Raw genomic sequence first — 23731 nt, forward strand, 5'->3', positions numbered from 1 at the left:
ATTGTAATACTTGAAGCGTTTGTATCTAATCGTCATGAATCTGTGGTGGCACTCTTTTTTTTTTATTTATTTGTTGAAATTACAATCAATTCTCGCGTTGAGAATTTTCAGTAATTTTTCTGGCGTGGCGCAGTGACATGGCTGTTTATTTACAATAAGTTAATACTTATTATAGATAGGTATAATTTATAAGTATTATAAGTAAGTGCATATGCTTAATTTGGATAATTAAATGAATCTAACGTTTAGGTCTAGCGGGTAGTGCCTCTTCAGCCTGCGAATCTGGTCCATCGTATCGAGTAGTCCAGTGATTAGGGGGTTTCGGTGTTTCTTGACTCTTTTGCTATATCTGTCGCTATATTTTGCTATTTCCTCTTTGACTGTAGGTATTTTGAAGTCGCGATGGATGGTTTCGTTGGTAACATACCAAGGTGCGTCTATTAAGGCTCTTAGCGTTTTCGATTGGAATCGTTGTAGTATTTCGATGTTGGAGTTACTTGCTGTTCCCTATAGTTGGATTCTGTAGGTCCAGACAGGTTTTATTACGGTCTTGTAGAGGGTAATTTTATTCTGTATGTTTAGTTTGGAACGTCGGCCCGTGAGCCAATAGAGTTTTTTTAGTTTGTCTTTTAGTTGCTTTGTTTTATCTGAGATGTGTGTCTTCCACGTTAGTCTCCTGTCCAGGGTCATGCCCAGGTATCGGACTGTGTCCCTGCTAGGAACTGTTGCATTGTTGATGGTGACCTGGGAGCAGGTTTGTTTTCGGAGCGTGAAGGTTACATGTGAGGATTTCTTTTCGTTGACTTTGAAGCCCCATTTGTGATACCACTTTTGCATGGAGTCGAGACTTCGCTGGAGAGTGGATGAGGCTATTACCGGGTCTGCGTGGGTAGCTAATAGCGCTGTGTCGTCTGCAAATGTCGCTATTGTTATATCGTTTGATATAGGTAGGTCGGCAGTGTAGATGGAGTACAGTAGGGGTCCGAGGACACTACCTTGGTGTATGCCGGCTTCTATTGGGAATGTTGCGGAAGTGGCGTCTAGGCATTTAACCATGAATTGTCTATTGGCTAGGTAAGATTTTAGGATGGAGTAGTAGGGGTGGGGTAGGATCTTTTTAAGTTTGTATAGTAGCCCTTCATGCCATATTTTGGCGAATGCCTGTTGGATGTCTAGGAAAACCGCTGAGCAATATTTTTTCTTTTCGAGTGTTTGGCTGATCGTATGACTTAAGCGGTGGATTTGCTCTACTGTAGAATGATGTTTTCGGAAGCCGAATTGGTGATCTGGGAGTGTTTTCAAGTTCTCTAGGATTGGAAGGAGTCGGTTCGTGAGCATCTTCTCGAACAGTTTGGACAGGGTAGGTAAAAGACTGATTGGGCGATAGGAGCAGGTTTCGTATATCGGTTTACCGGGTTTAGGGATGAGGGTAATCAATGAGATTTTCCAGGCCTTAGGATAGTGTTCCAGGCGAAGGATAGCATTAAAAATCGATGTGATGAGTGCTATCCCTTTTGTGGGAAGTTCCTTGATTGCTCTATTGCCTATTAGGTCGTGTCCTGCTGCTTTCTTGGGGTTTAGGCGACTGATTGTTTCTATAGTCTCATTCTATAGTAGACATTTGGAAGGGGGTGTGCAGGTATTCAGTAACGTCCGCGGCGGTTTGGGGGGAATGGGGTTTGAATACTTTTGACAAGTGTTTTGCAAACAGGTCGGCTTTTTCTATGGGGCTTCGCGCCCATCCACCTTGCGGACGGCGGATAGGTGGGATTATTTGTGGGGGGCTTGTGAGTTTCCTGGAGGCCTTCCATAGTGAGTAGTTGGCGTCGGCTGTGGGGGATAAGCTGGCGAGGTATTTATGGAAACAGTCGTTTTTATAGTTTCTTAGGGTTCTGGATAGCTTTCTAGTTGCGTTGTTAAGTTTGCGTTTGTCCTCCGGTGTTCTATGGATCTGCCATACTCTTCTTAGTCTTCGTTTTTCTGCTATTTTTTTTAGTATGTAATGGGGATATTCTTGTTTGCTGTTAGATGGCTTTGTCGGTGTGGAGAGGCGGATTGCGTTTATTATGCTCGTGTTTAAGTATTCCGTGGCTGCTTCGATATCTTCCTTTGTTTTTAGTGGGGTGAAGGCTGAGGTTGAGTGTGTAAAGACTTCTCTGAAGAGCTGCCAGTTGGTGTGTTGGTTGTGAATGGTGCCATTAGGTGTATTCTCGATGATTGTTGAACTGACTGTTGCTATCACGGGAGAATGATCAGAGGAGAGATCAGCCGAGGAGTTGATCTGGACGTGTCTTGGTGGGATATTTTTAGTTATGAAGAAGTCGAGAAGGTCGGGTATTTTGTTGGTGTCAGTGGGCCAGTATGTGGGTTCGTATGTGGTGAGGTAGTTGAGGTTGTTGTTTGTTATGCTGTTTAAGAGGTTTTTGCCTCTTGCTGTAACCAGTCTGCTGCCCCATTGGATGTGCTTGGCGTTATAGTCTCCTCCAACTATGAATCTGTTGCCCAGGGTGTCCAGGAAGTTATCAAAGTCTTCTTTGGCGATGGAGTGTCTGGGAGGGCAGTATACTGCTGAGGTGGTGATTGAGCCATGACAGTCTTCTATTGCTACGTTTGTTGCTTGGAGGTAGTCTTTCTGGAATGATGGGAGTTCGTAGTGCTTAATACTTGCTTTGATTATTATTCCGGTGCCACCGTGGGCCTTTCCGCTGGGGTGTTGGGTATGGTAGAATTTGTAACCATTTATTTTCAGGTAGCTCTTGTCGGTGAAGTGGGTTTCCGACACGAGCATTACGTCGATTTGCTGGTGTTTTAAGAAGAGTTCTAGTTCAAGTTTGTGTTGCGCTAGACCGTTGGCGTTCCAGAGTGCTATGCGCCTTGGTTTTATTTTGAGTCGGGGCGTGCTAATTTTTCCACGATGAGTGTTAGTAGCGATAGCAAGTGATTTATTTGCTCCGATTGTTTCTCTATTAGCTTTTCAAGCCTTGAGGAGTTGTCTGTGTTTGGTGGGTTGGGGTCACTGTTTTGGGGAAGGTTCCTTTGGCTGTTCGGGTTATTTTGGATGCCTTGTACTGCTTGGGCATAGGAGGTTGAGGTGGAGATGAATTTGGTAGGACTGTGCGTTTGGTTGGTTGAGGGGGTTGGGGTAGTCGTGAATTTCGGCGGGCTGGGTGTTTGGTTGGATACCTCTTTTGCTCTGAGCTTAGGGTACCTGTTCGTGTATAGTGTTTTATATGCTGGACAGCCTTTGTAGTTGGCAGGGTGGTCCCCTTGGCAGTGGATGCATTTCGCTGGGGTTTCCGGTGATTTGGCGCACTGGTCAGTGGAGTGAGAGCCTGCGCATTTAACGCAGCGGAAAGTATGGTTGCAGTATTTCTGCGTATGACCGTACCTTTGGCACCTTTTGCACTGCACTATTTCTTTTTTCACGAGCGGTGGTTCGATCTTTACTATCGCGTTCATTAGGCGACTGATGTTATATATTTCCTTATTGTTCGGTTTTTGTTTAATGTCTAGGAAGAATAAGGATAACGGGTCTTTCGAGACTCTATGCCTTATATTACTTACGTTGACGACTTCGTGGCCGAGTTTTGAGAGTTCGTATTTTAGTTCGTCTATATCTGCTGAGTGGTGTATGTTTCGTAGGACCACCCGGAAAGGCCTTTCCTGTTTAAGTTGGTAGGTGTGGAAGTTGGCGTTCAGGGTCCTGAGTGTCTTGGTGAGTTTTCTGTAAGCTTCTGGGTTCGTCGGTAGTATTTTTACTTTATTGTTGCTTATCTTAAGGTTATATTCCTCCTTGCTGATATCTCTCTCTAGGGACTTGATCATTGTCTGTATGTCAATGACGTCGTCCACAAATATTGGTGGGGGAGGGGGGATTCTCTGTGAGTGTTGGTTTGATGGCGGTTCTACGATTTCCATGGCGTCGTTTGAGGATTCCAATACGGCGAACCTGTTGTGTGTGTTTATTTGCGTTGCTGTTTCTATTTTCCTTTTCTTTGTAGTGTTAGCGTCGTTAGTGCGGAGAGTTCTGCTACACTTCTGCCACGGGGGAGGTAGCACGGGGTAGCTGCGAGTCTGCTCCGGAGAGCCTGGTCGCGATTGCTGGGCCATCATCGAGCTAGTTAATTCGGAATGAACAACTAGTCGTGAGGCTATGTGGCTAGTATTCGGGATGGGGTTAGGTGCGTGGGATTTTCTTCTCCCTAAAGGGTAAGGGACATTTGGCTGTGTTCTCTTTCGACGGTTGGGCGACACGTGTTGTTTTCGGACTACGCTGGGCACTAGAGACACGTCTGCACGCTTCGGCACTCCACAGCGAACTGAGTTTGGAGGTGACTGGAAGAGTGTTTTGGGCAAGGTAGATTGCAGAATGGTTGCGGTAGCATTGTGTTAGTTATGGGTTTGTACATGTAATGTTTGTATGTATCACTACATACAACCAAACGTATATTTTTAATAATACATCAGAGTTTTAGTTATTTCATAGCTATGAATTTTATACTCTATAATCTTGACGTTTTATTTCACAGAAGCGTTTGAATATCCATAAAAATTAAATGAACCAATGTATTCATTATCTTATAGAGAAGATATATTATTTTTAATTATGTTCCAATTATTTATCATGATCCTGATTTCCTTATTCTGAAAATTTGAAAGGAAGTTTTGTAGTTTGATACTTTCAGCGACAAAGGGTCAATATTGCTTTAGTATATTTCGTCACATATACATGTATATCTATATGTCGGAGATGAAAGGACACCTGAACCTTTGAATAGCCCCACAACATTGCAATCTAAAGTCTACCATAACTGTAACTAAACTATTGTAGTTATTCAATCCGATTGTAATTGTTCGAGATTAGTGACGGTGAGCTTTGGTTCGAGGTGACAGTCTGTCGCCCAACGTAGCCGCGGTCAAGGGATGAACGCTTTGCCTAACAAAGGTATGGAGTAATTCTATAGCTCTCCTTAAAAGAAATATTCGTGGCGACACGCGACAGTAAACATTCCAACGGTTTCTGTCCCGTGGCTCGCCACACGCAGACCCTATTCTTCGAGTAAGATGATTGCCAGATGTCGATGCGTCTCCGCAGTACATGTTCGGCTAGCCCGAGGGCCCGTTATAAATCTTAAGGTTTAGTTAACTAAAGTCCTTCAAACAGACAAACAGTCTTTGTACCAACTACGGGAAGATAGGGGAGACATATTTTTCAACGAGCGGCGTCTCCCACTAGCAACTTTCCCTCGAGGGCGGCTAGCATCTTTTTCTAACCACCGATATGGAGATTGACCAATTAGCAGCAACGCCAATTTCCCTTACTTTCTGAACGAAGGCTTTTCTCGACGAATCCGATGATCTCGTGTCCTTAGACACACCCCATTATAGTTTTCCTCTGTGGCATCATCGGGACGGGAAAGGCATTCTCTCGCTCGCGATCTCACTGATGAAAGGAGTAACTCTTTACGACCAGTGAATATTACGCGTCCGACTTAGATTTTGTGAGTACGTTCATCTATCATCCTGTCGACCGCGGATTCGTTATTGAACCTAGGATCATTGTCATTAGTTTCTCGAGTACCTAACTACCACGGTTACTTGTCCGGTTCTATAATAATCGTATTTGCACTAGTCAATGTCTTCTCTATTGCATAACGACAACGTGGAACCCAAACGCAGATTCGTTTCAAGCCCCTAACCCGAATTCTAATGTAAACCCTACATATATGATATGTAATTTATAAACAGAATTCATTGTAATGATATAGATAGATTTCTTAGATAGTTAAAGAAGGTAGTTGTTCGCAATCATGCACTTGACAACATATTCAAAAGTCATTGAAATCGGAAAAGACGTTACGGTTCTATAGTTTCACCCAATCAATATTTATTAATCATAAACGAAGTAGCTATAAATCTTGACAATTCCCAGTTAAACTTAAAATAATTATTGCATTTTTAAAAATAATGAAAATTTATTATTTGCATAAGCGATCTAATGATCATTCTTGCGTTCTTCATTGTAAATTAAAATAAATAAATTATACACTTTACTTTGTACCGCTTAGGACTGAATTATAACTTTACCGAAACAGTGCAAAGCATTCTTTAAAATTCTCTAAAATTCATTTGCATTCATTTGATTTATATACATATATTTATACATATGTTGAGTTGATAGTAAAAAGTACTTCAATGGAAATTATTTAATAATAATAATTATCTACTGTGCCCTGTTCTTTAAGGATTAAGTATGTAGTAGTTCCTGTGCTCACAGTTAGAAAATAAATTATCTATCTTGTCTTGTGCGTTCGGTTCCTCATTGTGTCTTTTGATGCCGTTGATGACACATATCACTTCATAGTGAAAAAAGCAACATTCAATCACGGACCAGCAACATACTCGAAATCTGTTTCGATCATTCGCGGAGAGACGCGATCGCGAGATATCACGTCAACGAGAGTTGTAAGTTCTCGTTACGATTGAACAATCGACGCCACGAACTGATCGATTCCCTTATTTCGATTATGATAATAAGGGTAGTTCAATGAAATCTCACAGAATCAACACAACTAAATTAATGTTTATTGCACAACTTATTAACTAGAAAATCTAAATGGAATAACAAAAGAAATGTGACTATGTAATGCGCGATACAAGATGTGTGTAGACTCTTTGGCTTCTCGAAACGTTCTAATTCTTTCTGGAAGGCGACCCCCACTACCTTCGGATCACGCCACCTTCTTTTACGCCAGATCAAATAACGGCCACGAATCGACGTTTCTGGAGGTCGCTCTGCTTAATGAACCATGCGCTTGCCACTACAATGTTTATTTTGCCGGGCAGCCGCGACGATCCGTCTGCGACATTATAGTGCCGCGACCGACAGTGAAGAATATGATCTATGGCAAGCCGCATGGCGTAACATCCTCCCCCCGTTGAGAGGGTACCGATCAAATTAGCGAGATGTGGTTGAAGTTCCCATCTTAGTTCGTCTCGGTGGCTAGTTGTTCGGGTTTCTCGAGATCGGGTTGAATTGGCAGTGGGACAAGCCTTTTGACGGCCCGATCCAAAACGCTCTTTGCCGTCTGAACTGTAGCTGTCCGGATGACACCATCGGCGCCTGGATGAACCTTGATAACTCGGCCCAGAGGCCAATGCATGGAGGGAACGTTGTCCTCTCTGAGGATGACGATTGTGCCTTTTTGGATGCCGTGTCCACCCTTGCTCCACTTATTGCGGTTGGTTAACTCGTTCAAATACTCCTTATGCCAGCGGTTCCAAAAATGCTGTTTAAGCTGTTGGATATGCTGCCATCTGGAGAGTCGGTTCGATGGAATGTCTCTGAAATCTCGATCACGTAAGCACATTAGTGAATCGCCAATGAGAAAATGTCCGGGAGTGAGGACTAGGAGATCATTTGGATCGGTGGAGATAGGAGTTAGCGGGCGGGAATTGAGGACTGCTTCTATTTCTATGATAAGAGTATTCAATTGTTCAGAGGTGAGTAACTCGTTGCCGGCTACACGCCTGAGGTGGCGTTTAAATGACTTCACCGCTGCTTCCCATAGCCCACCGAAATGCGGCGAATGAGGGGGAATGAAGCGCCATTCGATTTGTTTGTCGGCTAAAAATGCGGTTACTTTTTCCTTGTGATCGTCCGATTGTAATAAATCGTGAAGCTCTCGTAATTCGTTGCTTGCTCCTCTGAAGTTGGTGCCGTTATCAGAATGGATGGTGGAGCAATAGCCTCGTCGAGCGATAAATCTGCGAAGAGCGGCGATGAAGGCTTCGCTAGTGAGATCGTCAACGAGCTCGATGTGTACCGCTTTAATTGCTAAGCATACGAAAATGGCTACGTATACTTTTATCTGACGACGGTTACGATCTCGTTTTTCCTTGATGTGGAACGGCCCGCAGTAATTGACGCCGACGTTTGTAAATGGGCGAGATTCCGTTACTCGCGCCTCCGGCAGATTACCCATCACGTATTCTACCGGCGGTGGTTGAGCGCGGCAGCAGCGGACGCAGCCTTTGATCGCCCGCCATACTTGACTTCGACCGTCAACGGGCCAGTATCTTTGTCTTACTGCGTATAACGTAGCCTGCGTTCCGGAATGCATGTGGATCTTGTGCTCGTGGTCTATGATGCGTGTTGTAACGGATGACTTAGGTAATACTATGGGATGTTTCTGGGCGAAGGTCATCGACGAATGACTGAGTCGACCCCCGACTCGCAATATTCCTTCCTGGTCTATGAACGGATTGAGTCGCGTGAGCTTACCCTTTATCGCCGCGTTCCGGTCTTTTTGGAGTGTGCGAATTTCCTCGGAGAAATGGATGTTTTGCAACAATTTTATCAGTTTATTGTGCGTTATGCGTAATTCAGTAACGGTTAGGGGTGCCGCTCGGTTCCTTTTCTGTTTCCAACGGAGGCAACGAGCTATGATTCGTATCAACTTGGGCCAGGATGAATACCTTTGCAACAAACAGTAATCGGCGGGGTTTGTGGACAGACAAATCGCCCCCTTCTGCTCCGGTACTTCAATTTGCGGTGTTAGCGCCCATGTCGGCCAATAGCCTTCCGACTGGTAGAGCCATGCAGGACCGTGCTGCCAGATGGTTGGGCGCAGAAACTCTTCGGGTGTTTGGCCGCGTGATATTAAGTCCGCGGGATTGTCGTCGGTAGGAACGTGGCGCCAATCACGGATGCTGGTTTTTGTTTGAATTTCGGAGACTCTGTTAGCGACGAATGTTTTAAGGGTGTGAGGTGATGTATTGAGCCAATGGAGGACGATAGTGGAATCGGTCCAATAGATAGTTCGAGTAATTTTGTGTGATAGGGCTTGTTGTATTGTCGACATCAGGGACGTAAGAAGGAGTGCTCCGCTCAGCTCGAGCCGAGGAATGGTCTGGCACTTGAGTGGGGCGACTTTCGATTTTGCGGTTAAAAGTTGGGTCCAAACACGGCCGTTGGTGTTAAGGGTTCGAAGATAAATACAGGCTCCGTAAGCCTTTTCGCTGGCATCGCAGAAACCATGCAGTTCAATTTCCATTGCGGACTCGATTATTGCCTTGCGTGGGAACCTGACGTTGTTTAATAAGGGTAATTGGGCATAGTACCTTTCCCACTCTGTATGTAACTCGATCGGAAGTGATTCATCCCAATCGATTTTCGACGACCATATTCGTTGAAGTAGCATCTTGGCCCGAACGATCACCGGTGCGAGCAGACCGAGCGGATCGTAAATTTTTGCAATCTCCGAGCTGATGATTCGTTTCGTGACTCGAGACGGCGTGGGTTTGACTTCGACCGAGTAAAGAATAGAGTCGTCGGATGAATTCCATAACACTCCCAGCGTCTTCAAGGTTTGCGAGTCGCCCAAAAAATGTTGGTGATTTGTTTCTTCTAAGGAGAGTCCGTGTAATAAGTCATTATCGTTTGACGCCCATTTTCGTATGTTTAAGCCGGCCAGTTGAAGTAAATTGGTGAGTTCTGTTCTGAGCGTGAGGGCTTCGTCCTTCGTTTCAGCTCCGGTGAGAGCGTCGTCGACGTAGAAATCCCGCTGCAGTACCTGTGCTGCACGTGGAAATCGATGTCCTTCGTCCTCTGCCAGTTGCTTGAGGCACCGAATAGCTAGATACGGGGCTGCGGATAAACCGAACGTTACAGTGTTAAGCTCATATGTTTCTGTTTCTCCACTCGCGCTGCGCCATAATATCCTTTGATATTTCCGATCCTCTGGTCGTACGAGGAATTGCCGATACATTTTCTCGATGTCGCCGGTGAGTACGTATTGATGAGCGCGGAATCTAATTAATATATAAAATAAATCTTCCTGTAACTTGGGTCCTGTGTGAAGTGTTTAAGGAGGTTCCGGTAGTGCTTGGTGCCGATCCGTCGAAAACTACACGGAGTTTGGTGGTTTGACTCGATGCTTTGGTCACGCCATGATGGGGTAAATAGTATCCGTTGTCGTCGGAGTGATTGTCATTGACCTTCGTCATGTGTCCCAACGCCAGGTATTCCTGTATTACCGTTCGATATTCTGATTCGAAGCGTTTGTCGCGCTGGAATCGGCGATTGAGTGAGGCGAGTCGTTTACTCGCCAGCGTTTTAGAGGATCCGAGTGACTGAAGCTGATCGTTGAAAGGTAGAGCGACGATGTATCGTCCTTCGCTGGTGCGTCGGGTGTGGGCTTGGAAGTGTTCTTCGCATCGTCGATCTGCCTCTGAGATATGTTTAATTGAGGGTCCTTCATCGATTTCCCAAAACCGCGCGAGGTCTGCTTGTAAAGTCGTCGTGGATGTGTGAAATATGTTTGTAGCGGTTTGGGAAGTTGGACTCCCCCCGATTACCCATCCGAATCGCGTCTTTTGCAGACGCAGTCCAGGCTCGTCTGGCTGCGTGAGGTTGACTTGTCCCACACACATCGACGCGAGTGTTGAACCTGAGCTTAATAGTACATCTATCGGAGCTGGTAAATGAAATCGTGGATCGGCCAATTTGAGATTTTTTGGTATCTCAAGTGTCGAACGATCGATGGGTTCGCTGGGAATTAAGGTTGATATGATTGGAATGATAAGGAACGTTAATGTCCGCGTGTATGTACCGTCAGTGGAAGTGATCGTGGCCGTGATGTGTCGCTTAGAGGTCGTTGTCAAGGTATCTAGAGCTCCGATCGGGACCGAACATTTGTTTTGCCTTATCTTTAACGATTTTGCTAATTCCTCGGTAATGAAGTTCATACTGGATCCAACAACAACGGATTGGTTGCTGTTTATCATTCAAAATATTAATCTGCGCTGTGATGACTAGATCATTGGACAGTAATTCGGATGCTATTGGTTTGATATGTTCGGTCATGAACGGAGTCGTCGATCGTCGGCGTCATTGGTTGTGTGTTCGTTTGTCACTGGGCGGTGGACTTGCAGACGCGGCTGTTCGTGGTGTTTCCGATCTGTGGTCTGTTGTGTGCCTTTTGCGACGAGTGGGTGATACGTAGGGTGGCGAAGAAGGTGTTGTGGATCGGCTATTTGATGGGGAAGATTTCGGGCTGGACGTGCTGGAACGAGACCCTGAATGGCGTTTTGTCCTATGCAGCATTGTATGATGTCGTTCTCCGCATACGCGACATGATCCTGCGAAACAATGCTTCGTTGTGTGCCCTTTCCCGAGGCAGTTGAGGCATAGTGATGCCCTTTTGACCTCCCGAATGCGTTCGCGAAGGGATTTGGTTTTGAAGGTGTCACATCTCCAAATGGGGTGTGGTCCTTGACAGGTGGGGCATGCTGGAGTAACCTGTGTCGCCGTAAGTACATGCCCTCGTGATGCGCGTTGACGGACAGGAGTAGTTTGTTCCGGTGATTCTCTTGTTTGTCTGACCGTGGTGATCGGTCTAGAGCTTCGTGCTAATCTCTCTAGGAAGTTTAGTAACTGAATGTACGGAGGCACCTCGTTGTTGGGCAGCGTCATTTCCCATTGCTTTTGGATACTTAGTGGTATTTTCGAGAGGATGAGGCTGTTGAGCATAGCACTGGTATCGGGGTAGGATTCTCCTAATTTGTTCAATGCATATATGTGTTGTTTAAATGTGTGGACTAAGCGCCTTAATTCCGTTGGAGATTCCTTGGTTATCCTTGGATAATCAATTATTGCCATGCAGTGACTGAAAGCTGTGTATCGTGGACATTCGAAACTTTCCTTGAGAACGGCAATAGCCTGACTGTAGTTTACATTACTAAGGGGTAACGCGTTTAAACAATCGGCTGCTTCTCCTTGCAGGGCGGACTGCAGGTAATGGAATTTCTGTATGTCAGTGAGACTAGGATTTTTATCGATTGTGGAGGAAAAGGTATCATAAAACGTGTTCCATTTTTCTAAGCTTCCGTCAAAGGTAGGGAGCCGAAGATCTGGTAATTTAATGGATATCGGATTTAAACTTGCGGATGATGCACAGGTTGGAAGGTTTATGGATGTCGACGGCGAAGCTGTTTGCGCGTTCCTCAGAAGATTTTGTAGCCTTGTGTCTACCGCGACGTACTGATCCCTTATTTCGAAGCCGCGCGCTTGTTCCTCCTCGTTCAATACTTCTAATTCGAGTTGAATCGCTTCGAATTGACTCGCAACTTCGGTCAGTTGTTTCTCGTAATTCCTTAATAAGGAATTTTGCTGACTCTCAGATTGCTCGTACTCGTCCAGTCGATTCGATAAATATGTGAATCGGCCGCTACAATAGCCTCGTCTCCGACGCAGAGAGATGAGTTGGTCTTCGCTCGTCATCGTTGCCGAGGATAGGAGATGGTTGAAATAAGGAACGAGCTTACCTTACTGTCGTGCGGCGTGAGGTCGCGTGTATGTTAAGTTGTGAAATTCGTTGCGTTGATGATTGTCCAGCTGCGACGGAAGGCTGCGTGGTTGCGTTCCCTTGCCAATGGGATGTGCTTCTTTGAAGATGACGTCACTGGTTTGGCTGTAGTGGATGCTCCTGCTTCCGCTGCTGGTTTTGATAAAGTCACGTGGCACTGTGTGGTCACTGGTAAGTGCACTCTTCACTGGCACGTGATCCGGCTCGAAGGACCAAAATGTTTCGATCATTCGCGGAGAGACGCGATCGCGAGATATCACGTCAACGAGAGTTGTAAGTTCTCGTTACGATTGAACAATCGACGCCACGAACTGATCGATTCCCTTATTTCGATTATGATAATAAGGGTAGTTCAATGAAATCTCACAGAATCAACACAACTAAATTAATGTTTATTGCACAACTTATTAACTAGAAAATCTAAATGGAATAACAAAAGAAATGTGACTATGTAATGCGCGATACAAGATGTGTGTAGACTCTTTGGCTTCTCGAAACGTTCTAATTCTTTCTGGAAGGCGACCCCCACTACCTTCGGATCACGCCACCTTCTTTTACGCCAGATCAAATAACGGCCACGAATCGACGTTTCTGGAGGTCGCTCTGCTTAATGAACCATGCGCTTGCCACTACAATGTTTATTTTGCCGGGCAGCCGCGACGATCCGTCTGCGACATTATAGTGCCGCGACCGACAGTGAAGAATATGATCTATGGCAAGCCGCATGGCGTAACAAAATCTTATAAGGAAATTCAAGAAATTCAAAATAAAATAGAGTCGAACTCAATCCTAAAATCAAATGGAGTTATTATTACTCGACCGAACTATTTTCAATCAACTCTCATTGAGAATTATAAGTAAATTCTTTTGGCGTGGTACTGTAACAAGCAAAATTTAACATAATTTTGAGACGAAACGCGAAAGTAAATCGATAAAAAGGAGGGAGGGTTATATTTCCCCTTTCCTTCTTAACAATAGGCCGAAATCACATTGAAGCGGATCAAATAGTACATATATACAATTATATAGTCAAATAAATACTAACAAAAGGGAAGCCAGCACCAATACCTTGGGCCTTGATATATGTTGACAAGGACACACTCCTGATTAACTTCCAGAAGATTTTAGCCATCACTCGTTAGTCCTTAAAAATTTATTAACAGAAGCATATTGCTACTACTATGTACAGCGTGTTAAAAAATTTATTTGTCAAAAAAGTGGAACGCCAAATTTCCTGAATGTTGAAATGGTTACCACTTCTAAGAAAATTCTACATCTGGTCTTTTTAGTTTTCTCAAGCACTGAAGCCATTGACAGCGCGTAGACAAAAGACTGCGACGAAGTCAGGCCATAAACAGTAGACAGGCGACGTTGGCTTCGGGGTTTTCAGTTATTGGGTAACACAGCTAGCGTGCGGATCTGGACCAGCTCAAATTGTATTCTTACTTATAATTACACTTCTATTTAAATATATTTTCTGTCTTACAATTTATTCACGTGTTTTCTCTGTTTACACATCGAATAACCTCAACACTGAACATGATTAACAAGGCCAAATTTTTTGCTGTTGCAAAAATCTGTTCTCTTAGGAACAGGTATTTAAAGTGTCCCGAATTTTTAAACTGATTTTGTTCATATTTTAAAGTCAGATATGTAGTATCGTGGACAGATTGCCTAAGAAATATCGGTTTTTTTTTATTTACCGTACCGTATAATCTACCGTACAAAGTTCTTGCATTATATGAACCATATAAAAACATAGACCTTCTTTACGTATTATTCTTCTTACTGCTTCTTGTGAAATTCCTACTCGATAAGCTATTGTTCGTAAATACATCAATAGATTTATACGTACACTGCACAAACGACACTTGCTCTTTCTTACGTCAATGTACACAATGAGCGTCGAGTGGAAATCAACCTAACCCCAATCGACGATCTGAAACTTCTACTTCACGCTGTGATCTTCCATCAGGTCTTGAACAAAGAACAATTCCCAGCACGCTTTCTAAACTTTATTACTTATTATTATGTTCATAATATTATTAATTTTGTATTAATACAATAATAATATCGTATCATTATTATATTATTTCTTTATTTTTCTGCTTGTATTGTCTTTTATTCGTAATATATTATCGCAATATAATAACAAAATTAGTTTAAGGGATAATGGAACCTTAAAGATTTTTTTCAAATGAACGGGTCATTTGCAAACCATGATTCTTTTTAGACATTTGTTCTTCGTGATAAGTACTATATGACGCGGTAAAAAAATTTGATTTTGAATATCATGTTCAAAATCAGTTTTGCGAATCATTTTTTCAACAGATCTCCGCAGATTTAAAGATGTAGCATCACCCCCCCCCCCAAAGCAATTACAAATAATTTTTTTAATACCTTGTACATTATATTCTGCCTATATGTAAATATATGTGACTGTGAATTGCAAACACGGACGTACGTGTTTATTTCCTAGTTTTTATTTGAAAGGAACATCACATATGTTGGTCGTTCCACTCGGTCTGCGAACTCTGCGAGTTCATAAAAATCTATTCCAACCCAATGTTCCATATGCGAGCGAAGCGGCTTCTCTAACTTTCGGTCAAAGAAACATTTCTAAAAATTTCTTGTTCCAGTTCGCTGTGGAGCGCCGAAGCGTGCAGACGTGTCTCTAGTGCCCAGCGTAGTTCGAAAACAACACGTGTCGCCCAAACGTCGAAAGAGAACGCAGCTAAGTGCCCCTTACCCCCTAGGGAGAAGAAAATCCCACGCACCTAACCCCAACACGAGTACTAGCCTCACAGCCTCACGACTAGTTGTTCATTCCGAATTAACTAGCTCGATGATGGCCCAGCAACCGCGACCAGGCTCTCCGGAGCAGACTCGCAGCTATCCCGAGCTACCCCCCCCGTGGCAGAAGTGTAGCAGAACTTTCCGCACTAACGACGCTAACACTACAAAGAAGAGGAAAATAGAACCAGCAACGCAAATAAACACACACAACAGGTTCGCTGTATTGGAATCCTCAAACGACGCCATGGAAATCGTAGAACCGCCATCAAACCAGCACTCACAGAGAATCCCCCCTCCCCCACCAATTTTTGTGGACGACGTCATTGACATACAGACAATGACCAAGTCCCTAGAGAGAGATACCAGCAAGGAGGAATATAACCTCAAGATAAGCAACAACAAGGTGAAAATACTACCGACGAACCCAGAAGCTTACAGAAAACTCACCAAGACACTCAGGACCCTGAACGCCAACTTCCACACCTACCAACTTAAACAGGAAAGGCCTTTCCGGGTGGTCCTACGAAACATACACCACTCAGCAGATATAGACGAACTAAAATACGAACTCTCAAAACTCGGCCACGAAGTCGTCAACGTAAGTAATATAAGGCATAGAGTCTCGAAAGACCCGTTATCCTTATTCTTCCTAGACATTAAACAAAAACCGAACAATAAGGAAATATATAACATCAGTCGCCTAATGAACGCGATAGTAAAGATCGAACCACCGCTCGTGAAAAAAGAAATAGTGCAGTGCAAAAGGTGCCAAAGGTACGGTCATACGCAGAAATACTGCAACCATACTTTCCGCTGCGTTAAATGCGCAGGCTCTCACTCCACTGACCAGTGCGCCAAATCACCGGAAACCCCAGCGAAATGCATCCACTGCCAAGGGGACCACCCTGCCAACTACAAAGGCTGCCCAGCATATAAAACACTATACACGAACAGGTACCCTAAGCCCAGAGCAAAAGAGGTATCCAACCAAACACCCAGCCCGCCGAAATTCACGACTACCCCAACCCCCTCAACCAACCAAACACCCAGTCCTACCAAATTCATCACCACCTCAACCTCCTATGCCCAAGCAGTACAAGGCATCCAAAATAACCCGAATAGCCAAAGGGATCTTTCCCAAAATAGTGTCCCCAACCCACCTAACACAGACAACTTCTCTAGGCTTGAAAAGCTAATAGAGAAACAATCAGAGCAAATAAATAATTTGCTATCGCTAGTAATACTCATCATGAATAAATAAATACGCCCCGACGCAAAATAAAACCAAGGCGCATAGCTCTTTGGAACGCCAACGGTCTAGCGCAACGCAAACTTGAACTAGAACTCTTCCTAAAACACCAGCAAATCGACGTAATGCTCGTATCGGAAACCCACTTCACCGACAAAAACTACCTGAAAATAAATGGTTACAAATTCTACCATACCCAACACCCCAGCATAAAGGCCCACGGTGGCACCGGAATAATAATCAAAACAAGTATTAAGCACTAAGAACTTCCATCATTCCAGAAAGACACCATTCCAGAAGACATTCCAAGCACACCCAATGGGGCAGAAGACTGGTTACAGCAAGAGGCAAAAACCTCTTGAACAGCATAATAAACAACAACCTCAACTACCTCACCACATACGAACCCACATACTGGCCCACTGACACCAACAAAATACCCGACCTTCTCGACTTCTTCATAACAAAAAATATCCCATCAAGACACGTCCAGATCAACTCCTCGGCTGATCTCTCCTCTGATCATTCTCCCGTGATAGCAACAGTCAGTTCAACAATCATCGAGAATACACCTAATGGCACCATTCACAACCAACACACCAACTGGCAGCTCTTCAGAGAAGTCTTTACACACTCTACCTCAGCCCTCACCCCACTAAAAACAAAGGAAGATATCGAAGCAGCCACGGAATACTTAAACACGAGCATAATAAACGCAATCCGCCTCTCCACACCGACAAAGCCATCTAACAGCAAACAAGAATATCCCCATTACATACTAAAAAAAATAGCAGAAAAACGAAGACTAAGAAGACCCATAGCAACCATGGCAGACCCATAGAACACCGGAGGACAAACGCAAACTTAACAACGCAACTAGAAAGCTATCCAGAACCCTAAGAAACTATAAAAACGACTGTTTCCATAAATACCTCGCCAGCTTGTCCCCCACAGCCGACGCCAACTACTCACTATGGAAGGCCTCCAGGAAACTCACACGCCCCCCACAAATAATCCCACCTATCCGCCGTCCGCAAGGTGGATGGGCGCGAAGCCCCATAGAAAAAGCCGACCTGTTTGCAAATCACTTGTCAAAAGTATTCAAACCCCATTCCCCCCAAACCGCCGCGGACGTTACTGAATACCTGCACACCCCCTTCCAAATGTCCCCTCCTATCGAACCCTTCACCTCTGCTGAGACTATAGAAACAATCAGTCGCCTAAACCCCAAGAAAGCAGCAGGACACGACCTAATAGGCAATAGAGCAATCAAGGAACTTCCCACAAAAGGGATAGCACTCATCACATCGATTTTTAATGCTATCCTTCGCCTGGAACACTATCCTAAGGCTTGGAAAATCTCATTGATTACCCTCATCCCCAAACCCGGTAAACCGATATACGAAACCTGCTCCTATCGCCCAATCAGTCTTTTACCTACCCTGTCCAAACTATTCGAGAAGATGCTCACGAACCGACTCCTTCCAATCCTGGAGAACTTGAAAACACTCCCAGATCACCAATTCGGCTTCCGAAAACATCATTCTACAGTAGAGCAAATCCACCGCCTAACACATACGATCAGCCAAACACTCGAAAAGAAAAAATATTGCTCAGCGGTCTTCCTAGACATCCAACAGGCATTCGATAAAGTATGGCATGAAGGGCTACTATACAAACTTAAAAAGATCCTACCCCACCCCTACTACTCCATCCTAAAATCTTACCTAACCGATAGGCAATTCATGGTTAAATACCTAGACGCCACTTCCGCAACATTCCCAATAGAAGCCGGCATACCCCAAGGTAGTGTCCTCGGACCCCTACTGTACTCCATCTACACTGCCGACCTACCTATATCAAATGACATAACAATAGCGACATTTGCAGACGACACAGCGCTATTAGCTTCCCACGCTGACCCGGTAATAGCCTCATCCACTCTCCAGCGAAGTCTCGACTCCATGGAAAAGTGGTTTCACAAATGGGGCTTCAAAGTCAACGAAAAGAAATCCACACATGTAACCTTCACGCTTCGAAAACAAACCTGCCCCCAGGTCACCATCAACAATGCAACAGTTCCTAGCAGGGACACAGTCCGATACCTGGGCATGACCCTGGACAGGAGACTAACGTGGAAGACACACATCTCAGATAAAAGGAAGCAACTAAAGGACAAACTAAAAAAACTCTATTGGCTCACGGGCCGACGCTCCAAACTAAATATACAGAATAAAATTACCCTCTACAAGACCGTAATAAAACCTGTCTGGACCTACGGAATCCAACTATGGGGAACAGCAAGCAACTCCAACATTGAAATACTCCAACGCTTTCAATCGAAAACGCTAAGATCCCTAATTGACGCACCTTGGTATGTAACCAATGAAACTATACACCGCGACCTCAAGATACCCACCGTCAAAGAGGAAATAGCAAAATATAGCAACAGATACAGCAAAAGAATCAACAAACACCAAAACCCACTAATCACTGGACTACTCCATACGACGGACCAGACTCGCAGGCTGAAGAGGCACTACCCGCTAGATCTAAACGACAGATTCACTTAATTATCCAAATTAAGCATATGCGCTTACTTATAATACTTATAAATTATACCTAGCTATAATAGTATTAACTTATTGTAAATAAATAGCCATGTCACTGCGCCACGCCAGAAAAATTACTGAAAATTCTCAACGCGAGAATTGATTGTAATTTCAACAAATAAATAAAAAAAAAAAAAAAAAAAAAAAATTTCTTGTTCGCTCGCATATGAAACTGGTATTACCCTTTTTACCGTTGGACTACCCTTTTTACGAGCGAGTAGAGCGAGCAACGAGAACAGTGTTTCTCTACTATATGTAAATGAATACTATACATTGTTTTTTATAAATATTTTTTATTGATAATTTCTTAGGGAATAACAGGCGATCGCTAAAATCTTCTAGAAACTGCTCAGGAAAATGTCCTTGACAACATATATCGAAGCGAACATCATTAGCAAAAACTCTGACGGATCATATATTTTTTAACAAGAATTTTAAGATAAAATATGCAAGAGAACATTATTTAAAGAATTGAAAGAAGGATAAGTATGAGAGAGAAAGCAGGTTGTGACTTTTATTGATATAACTGTTTTACTATACTAGCAATAAGAGGAAAATTGAACAAAACAAAAGCTAATTAATTACATATATATGTCGGGTTTACATTATGATTAGGGTTAGGGGCGTGAAACAAATCTTTATTTGGATTAGACATTATTGTTATGCAATAGAGGAGATATGTACTAGTGTAAATATGATTATTACAGAATATGGCAAGTAACTGTTGTAATCAGATACTCGAGAAGTTAATGACAATGATTCTAGGTTCAATAACGAATCCGCGATTAACGGGATAACAGAATGCGCCTTCTTCCAAGGTCCACGTTGTACCCAACTTCCTTGTTTACGGTTCAAGTATTACTGAACTAACTCTTTGTTAAAACATAGAATATCTACCGAGCGTAAGGACGCTATGTAACTAGCTAATGTGACCTCACGAGGGAATAAGTCTCCGTCGCGTTGGGGTGTGTCTAAGGACACGAGATCATCGGATTCGTGGAGAGATGCCTTCGTTCGGAAAGTGAGGGAAACTGACGTTGCTGTTAATTGGTCAATTTCCATGTTGGTGGTTAGAGGAGGATGCTAGCCGCCCTTGAGGGAAAATTGCTAGCGGGAAGCGTCGTTCGTGAGAAAAATAGATTTCCCCTATCTTCTTGTAGTTGGTACAATGACTGTTTGTCGGTTTGAAGGACTTTAGTTAATTAAATCTTAAGATTTATAACGGGCCCTCGGGCTAGCCGAACATGTACTGCGGAGACGCATCGACATCTGGCAATCATCCTACTCGAAGAATATGGTCTGCGTATGGCGAGCCACGGGACAGAAACCGTTGGAATGTTTACTGTCGCGTGTCGCCACGAATATTTCCTTTAAGGAGAGCTATAGAATTACTCCATACCTTTGTTAGACAAAGCGTTCATCCCGTGACCGCGGCTACGTTCGGCGACTGACTGTCGCCTCGAGCCCAAGCTCATTATCACAACTCTCGAACAATTACAATCGGATTGAATAACTACAATTGTTCAATTATAGCTATAGTAGACTCTAGGTTACAATGTTGCGGGATTATCCAAAATTCCAAAGGCTCCGGTGTTCTTTCATCTCCGACATATATATATATATCCAAACTCCGGAATATACTCTGCCCGTTCCCAAATCTCATTCTATGCTAATTTGATTATCTGAAATCGCAGTGCACGAGTTTCAAGATCGACAGCTAATTTCGTCCGTGTCCAACCTTCATTATTCTCTTCTTCTCTGTTATTTGTTCTCGAAACAAAAGTTACGATACGTCTCTGTAGTTGCATACATTACAATGTTAACGGCTCGTTCTCCAACATTTCGAACAGCTTGAACAAATCTCGTTCCAATGGCCTGCCAATCAAGCTTAGTCGTGGAATAACACAACACGCACAATATCAGCCGCATCTTCGTAGTTTGGTACATTAAAATAGTCAGTGGAATATAGTGGCATAGATTTGACTGCGAAATCCTGGGACACCCTATATAAGGAAAGGACCCTATCAAGGGAAGAACAAGATTCGAGTAAAACCTGATCGAACAGTAATATTCGTTGGAAAAACTTGTTAGATGGTAATATTTGCAGGAAAACATCGTCGCACGATTACGTTCACAAGGGAGACATGGTCACACGGTAACATTCGCAAGAAACTTTAATATGCCAATCACGCACAACGTCTGGATGCTTTAAGAAACAATGATCTTTCTATCTGCCGAAGAGCACACGACATTTTCCCCCGCGAATCAAACTCGCCACGCGATAAAAGACCCGCCACTGGCCAAAAAACTGAGCGAAAGAAAAAGGACGGAATTAAAGAACCGAAGAGAAAACTCAAAACGGCGTGTCCGTTGAGGGTAATCACAGTGTTACGACAATTCGCGGAGAGACGCGGTCGCGAGGAAAACGCGTCAGCGAGAGGCGTAAATTCTCGCTACGATTCGGTGAATCGACGCCACGAAGTAGTCGTTCCCCTGTTTAGGTTAAGATAAGAGGTGGTTAAATGAATATGACACAGTATAGTAAGTTATATTTCACCGTTTATTCCAACAACTTATAACGAAGGCAGTTACGCTGATGCGTATGTACGAGATTTTTTTTTTACTTATTTGTTGAAATTACAATCAATTCTCGCGTTGAGAATATGTACGAGATGAATGAGTGACTGATCTGTGGGTGTGTCCTACCCGGTGGAAGGATATTGACCGTTCGAAGGATGTGAAATCAGAACTGTCTTGGGAGACGATGCGGTGTGTCTAAGGACACGAGATCATCGGATTCGTGGAGAGATGCCTTCGTTCGGAAAGTGAGGGAAACTGACGTTGCTGTTAATTGGTCAATTTCCATGTTGGTGGTTAGAGGAGGATGCTAGCCGCCCTTGAGGGAAAATTGCTAGCGGGAAGCGTCGTTCGTGAGAAAAATAGATTTCCCCTATCTTCTTGTAGTTGGTACAATGACTGTTTGTCGGTTTGAAGGACTTTAGTTAATTAAATCTTAAGATTTATAACGGGTCCTCAGGCTAGCCGAACATGCACTGTGGAGATGCGTCGACGTCTGTTAATTATCTTACCCGAAGAATAGGACTTGTGTGTGGCGAGCCACGGCACAGAAATCGTTGGAATGTTTACTGTCGCGTGCCGCTACAACTATTTCTTTTAAGGAGAGCTATAGAATCACTCCATACCTCTGTTAGGTAAAAACGTTCATCCCTTGACCGCGGCTACGTTCGGCGACTGGTTGTCGCCTCGAGCCCAAGCTCACTATCATAAATCTGGAACAAATACAATCGGATTGAATGGCGGCAATCGCTTAATTACGGCTATGGTAGAATCTAGATTAAAGTGTTAAGGGACTTTCCCAAAATTCCAAAGGAGAGGCTCCGGTGTCCTTTCATCTCTGATATATATATATATATATATATATGCTCAGATTTCAGAGCTTAGTTTTAGGAGTAATGTAATATCGTAAGGTAGTTCGAATCAGAAATCAGTTGAAAATAGATAAAACCGAGTACGTCGTCTTTCTGTGGTTCGTTTACATTTAAGAGTGCCTGCGTGACTAAAGGCACGTAGTTGGTAGTTCTTACATAGGTATGAGGGAAACAATAGACAACGTTAGAAGAAGGACGGTTTCGATATCCAAGGCGGGACGACCGAAAGATCAGAGTGTGCTAGTCGAAAAGTGTGCGTGTTGCGAGAATCAGAGCTAATTGAGTCGTCGAAGAGTAGAGTCGTGAGAATTGATAGAGCTGTTAGAGAGAGAGAGAGTGTGTGTGTGTTAGATTCGTTGTGACGATGGCGGTCAAATAACTGTAAAGTTATTTGATATAGATACGAGTATTGCATTTAGTTTCCGTTAAATAAACATCGTTTTCTGTCCAATTTATATTTGTATATTCAATTTAATATTAATAAATTGTAAGTAATCGGAAAAAAATGCTATCCTTATTTCCACGCTATTACAGTAATATATTGTATTTCCCAGATTACTTTCATTAATATTCGTCTTAAGACATTAATAACACTCAATTTTAATTTTATCAAAGCAAAATAAATATTTTTGTTTAATTAAAACTCTACTCCTAAAAAAATAAAACTTTTCTATTTATGCAAAATTGCATGCAATAAAAGTTTCAATGAATACACTTCGTTTTGTAACTGTTTTCTTCAATCAGAAAAGATAACGGCCAAAAAATTATTGTTATTCTACAACTAATTGGAAATTTTGACAGTTTAATTCGATCATTGGATCGATTACACGTACGGTGATTTTTCAAATTCGGAATCAGTTACAGACCTGACGGAATCAGTTATCCCCTGACAGGGACAGTGTGGCAAATCTATTCGTTCAACGCTGATTGGTTCCGCCATTTATAAAAGCGCTTCCTGCAGCAGTTATGTATAGATTGGTATAAATATGTCGGAGATAAGAGGACACCGGTGCCTTCCCTCTGAAACCTCGGGAAAATCCATAAAAACATTGTAATTAAAATCTACAGTTGTAACTAAACGATTTGCCGTCATTCTATCCAATTGTATTTGTTTGAGACTTGTGACAATGAGCTTAGGCTCAAGGCGACAATTAGTCGCCGAACGTGGCCGCGGTCAACGGGACGAACTCTCCATCTAACAAAGACATTGAGTAATCCTATAGCTCTCCTTAAAAGAAAGATTTGTAGCGGCACGTG

General features: G+C 43.3%; 1 protein-coding gene across 1 annotated transcript; it reads right to left on the minus strand.

Moving 5' to 3' along the window:
* Positions 1-7468: 7468 nt before the first annotated feature.
* LOC117237157 lies at positions 7469-10008 on the minus strand. Its single transcript, XM_033500850.1, has 3 exons — positions 9888-10008; positions 7557-9649; positions 7469-7474 (listed from the first exon to the last, which is right to left on the minus strand). Exons 1-3 carry the CDS (start codon positions 10006-10008, stop codon positions 7469-7471), a joined length of 2220 nt encoding a protein of 739 aa, XP_033356741.1.
* Positions 10009-23731: the final 13723 nt, after the last annotated feature.

The sequence above is a fragment of the Bombus vosnesenskii genome, unplaced genomic scaffold, assembly GCF_011952255.1.
Source record: "Bombus vosnesenskii isolate JDL3184/JDL3185 unplaced genomic scaffold, Bvos_JDL3184-5_v1.1 scf7180000013360, whole genome shotgun sequence".
Lineage (NCBI taxonomy): Eukaryota > Metazoa > Arthropoda > Insecta > Hymenoptera > Apidae > Bombus > Bombus vosnesenskii.

What these genes read in the sequence shown, in the direction of transcription:
- LOC117237157 (XM_033500850.1), bottom strand. Translation starts at nt 10,008, where the DNA reads ATGACGAAGGTCAATGACAATCACTCCGACGACAACGGATACTATTTA. An exon ending in TTTCGACGGATCGGCACCAA is followed by an intron (nt 9,650 to 9,887) that starts GCACTACCGGAA and finishes GTTTATCCGCAG; the next exon opens with CCCCGTATCTAGCTATTCGG.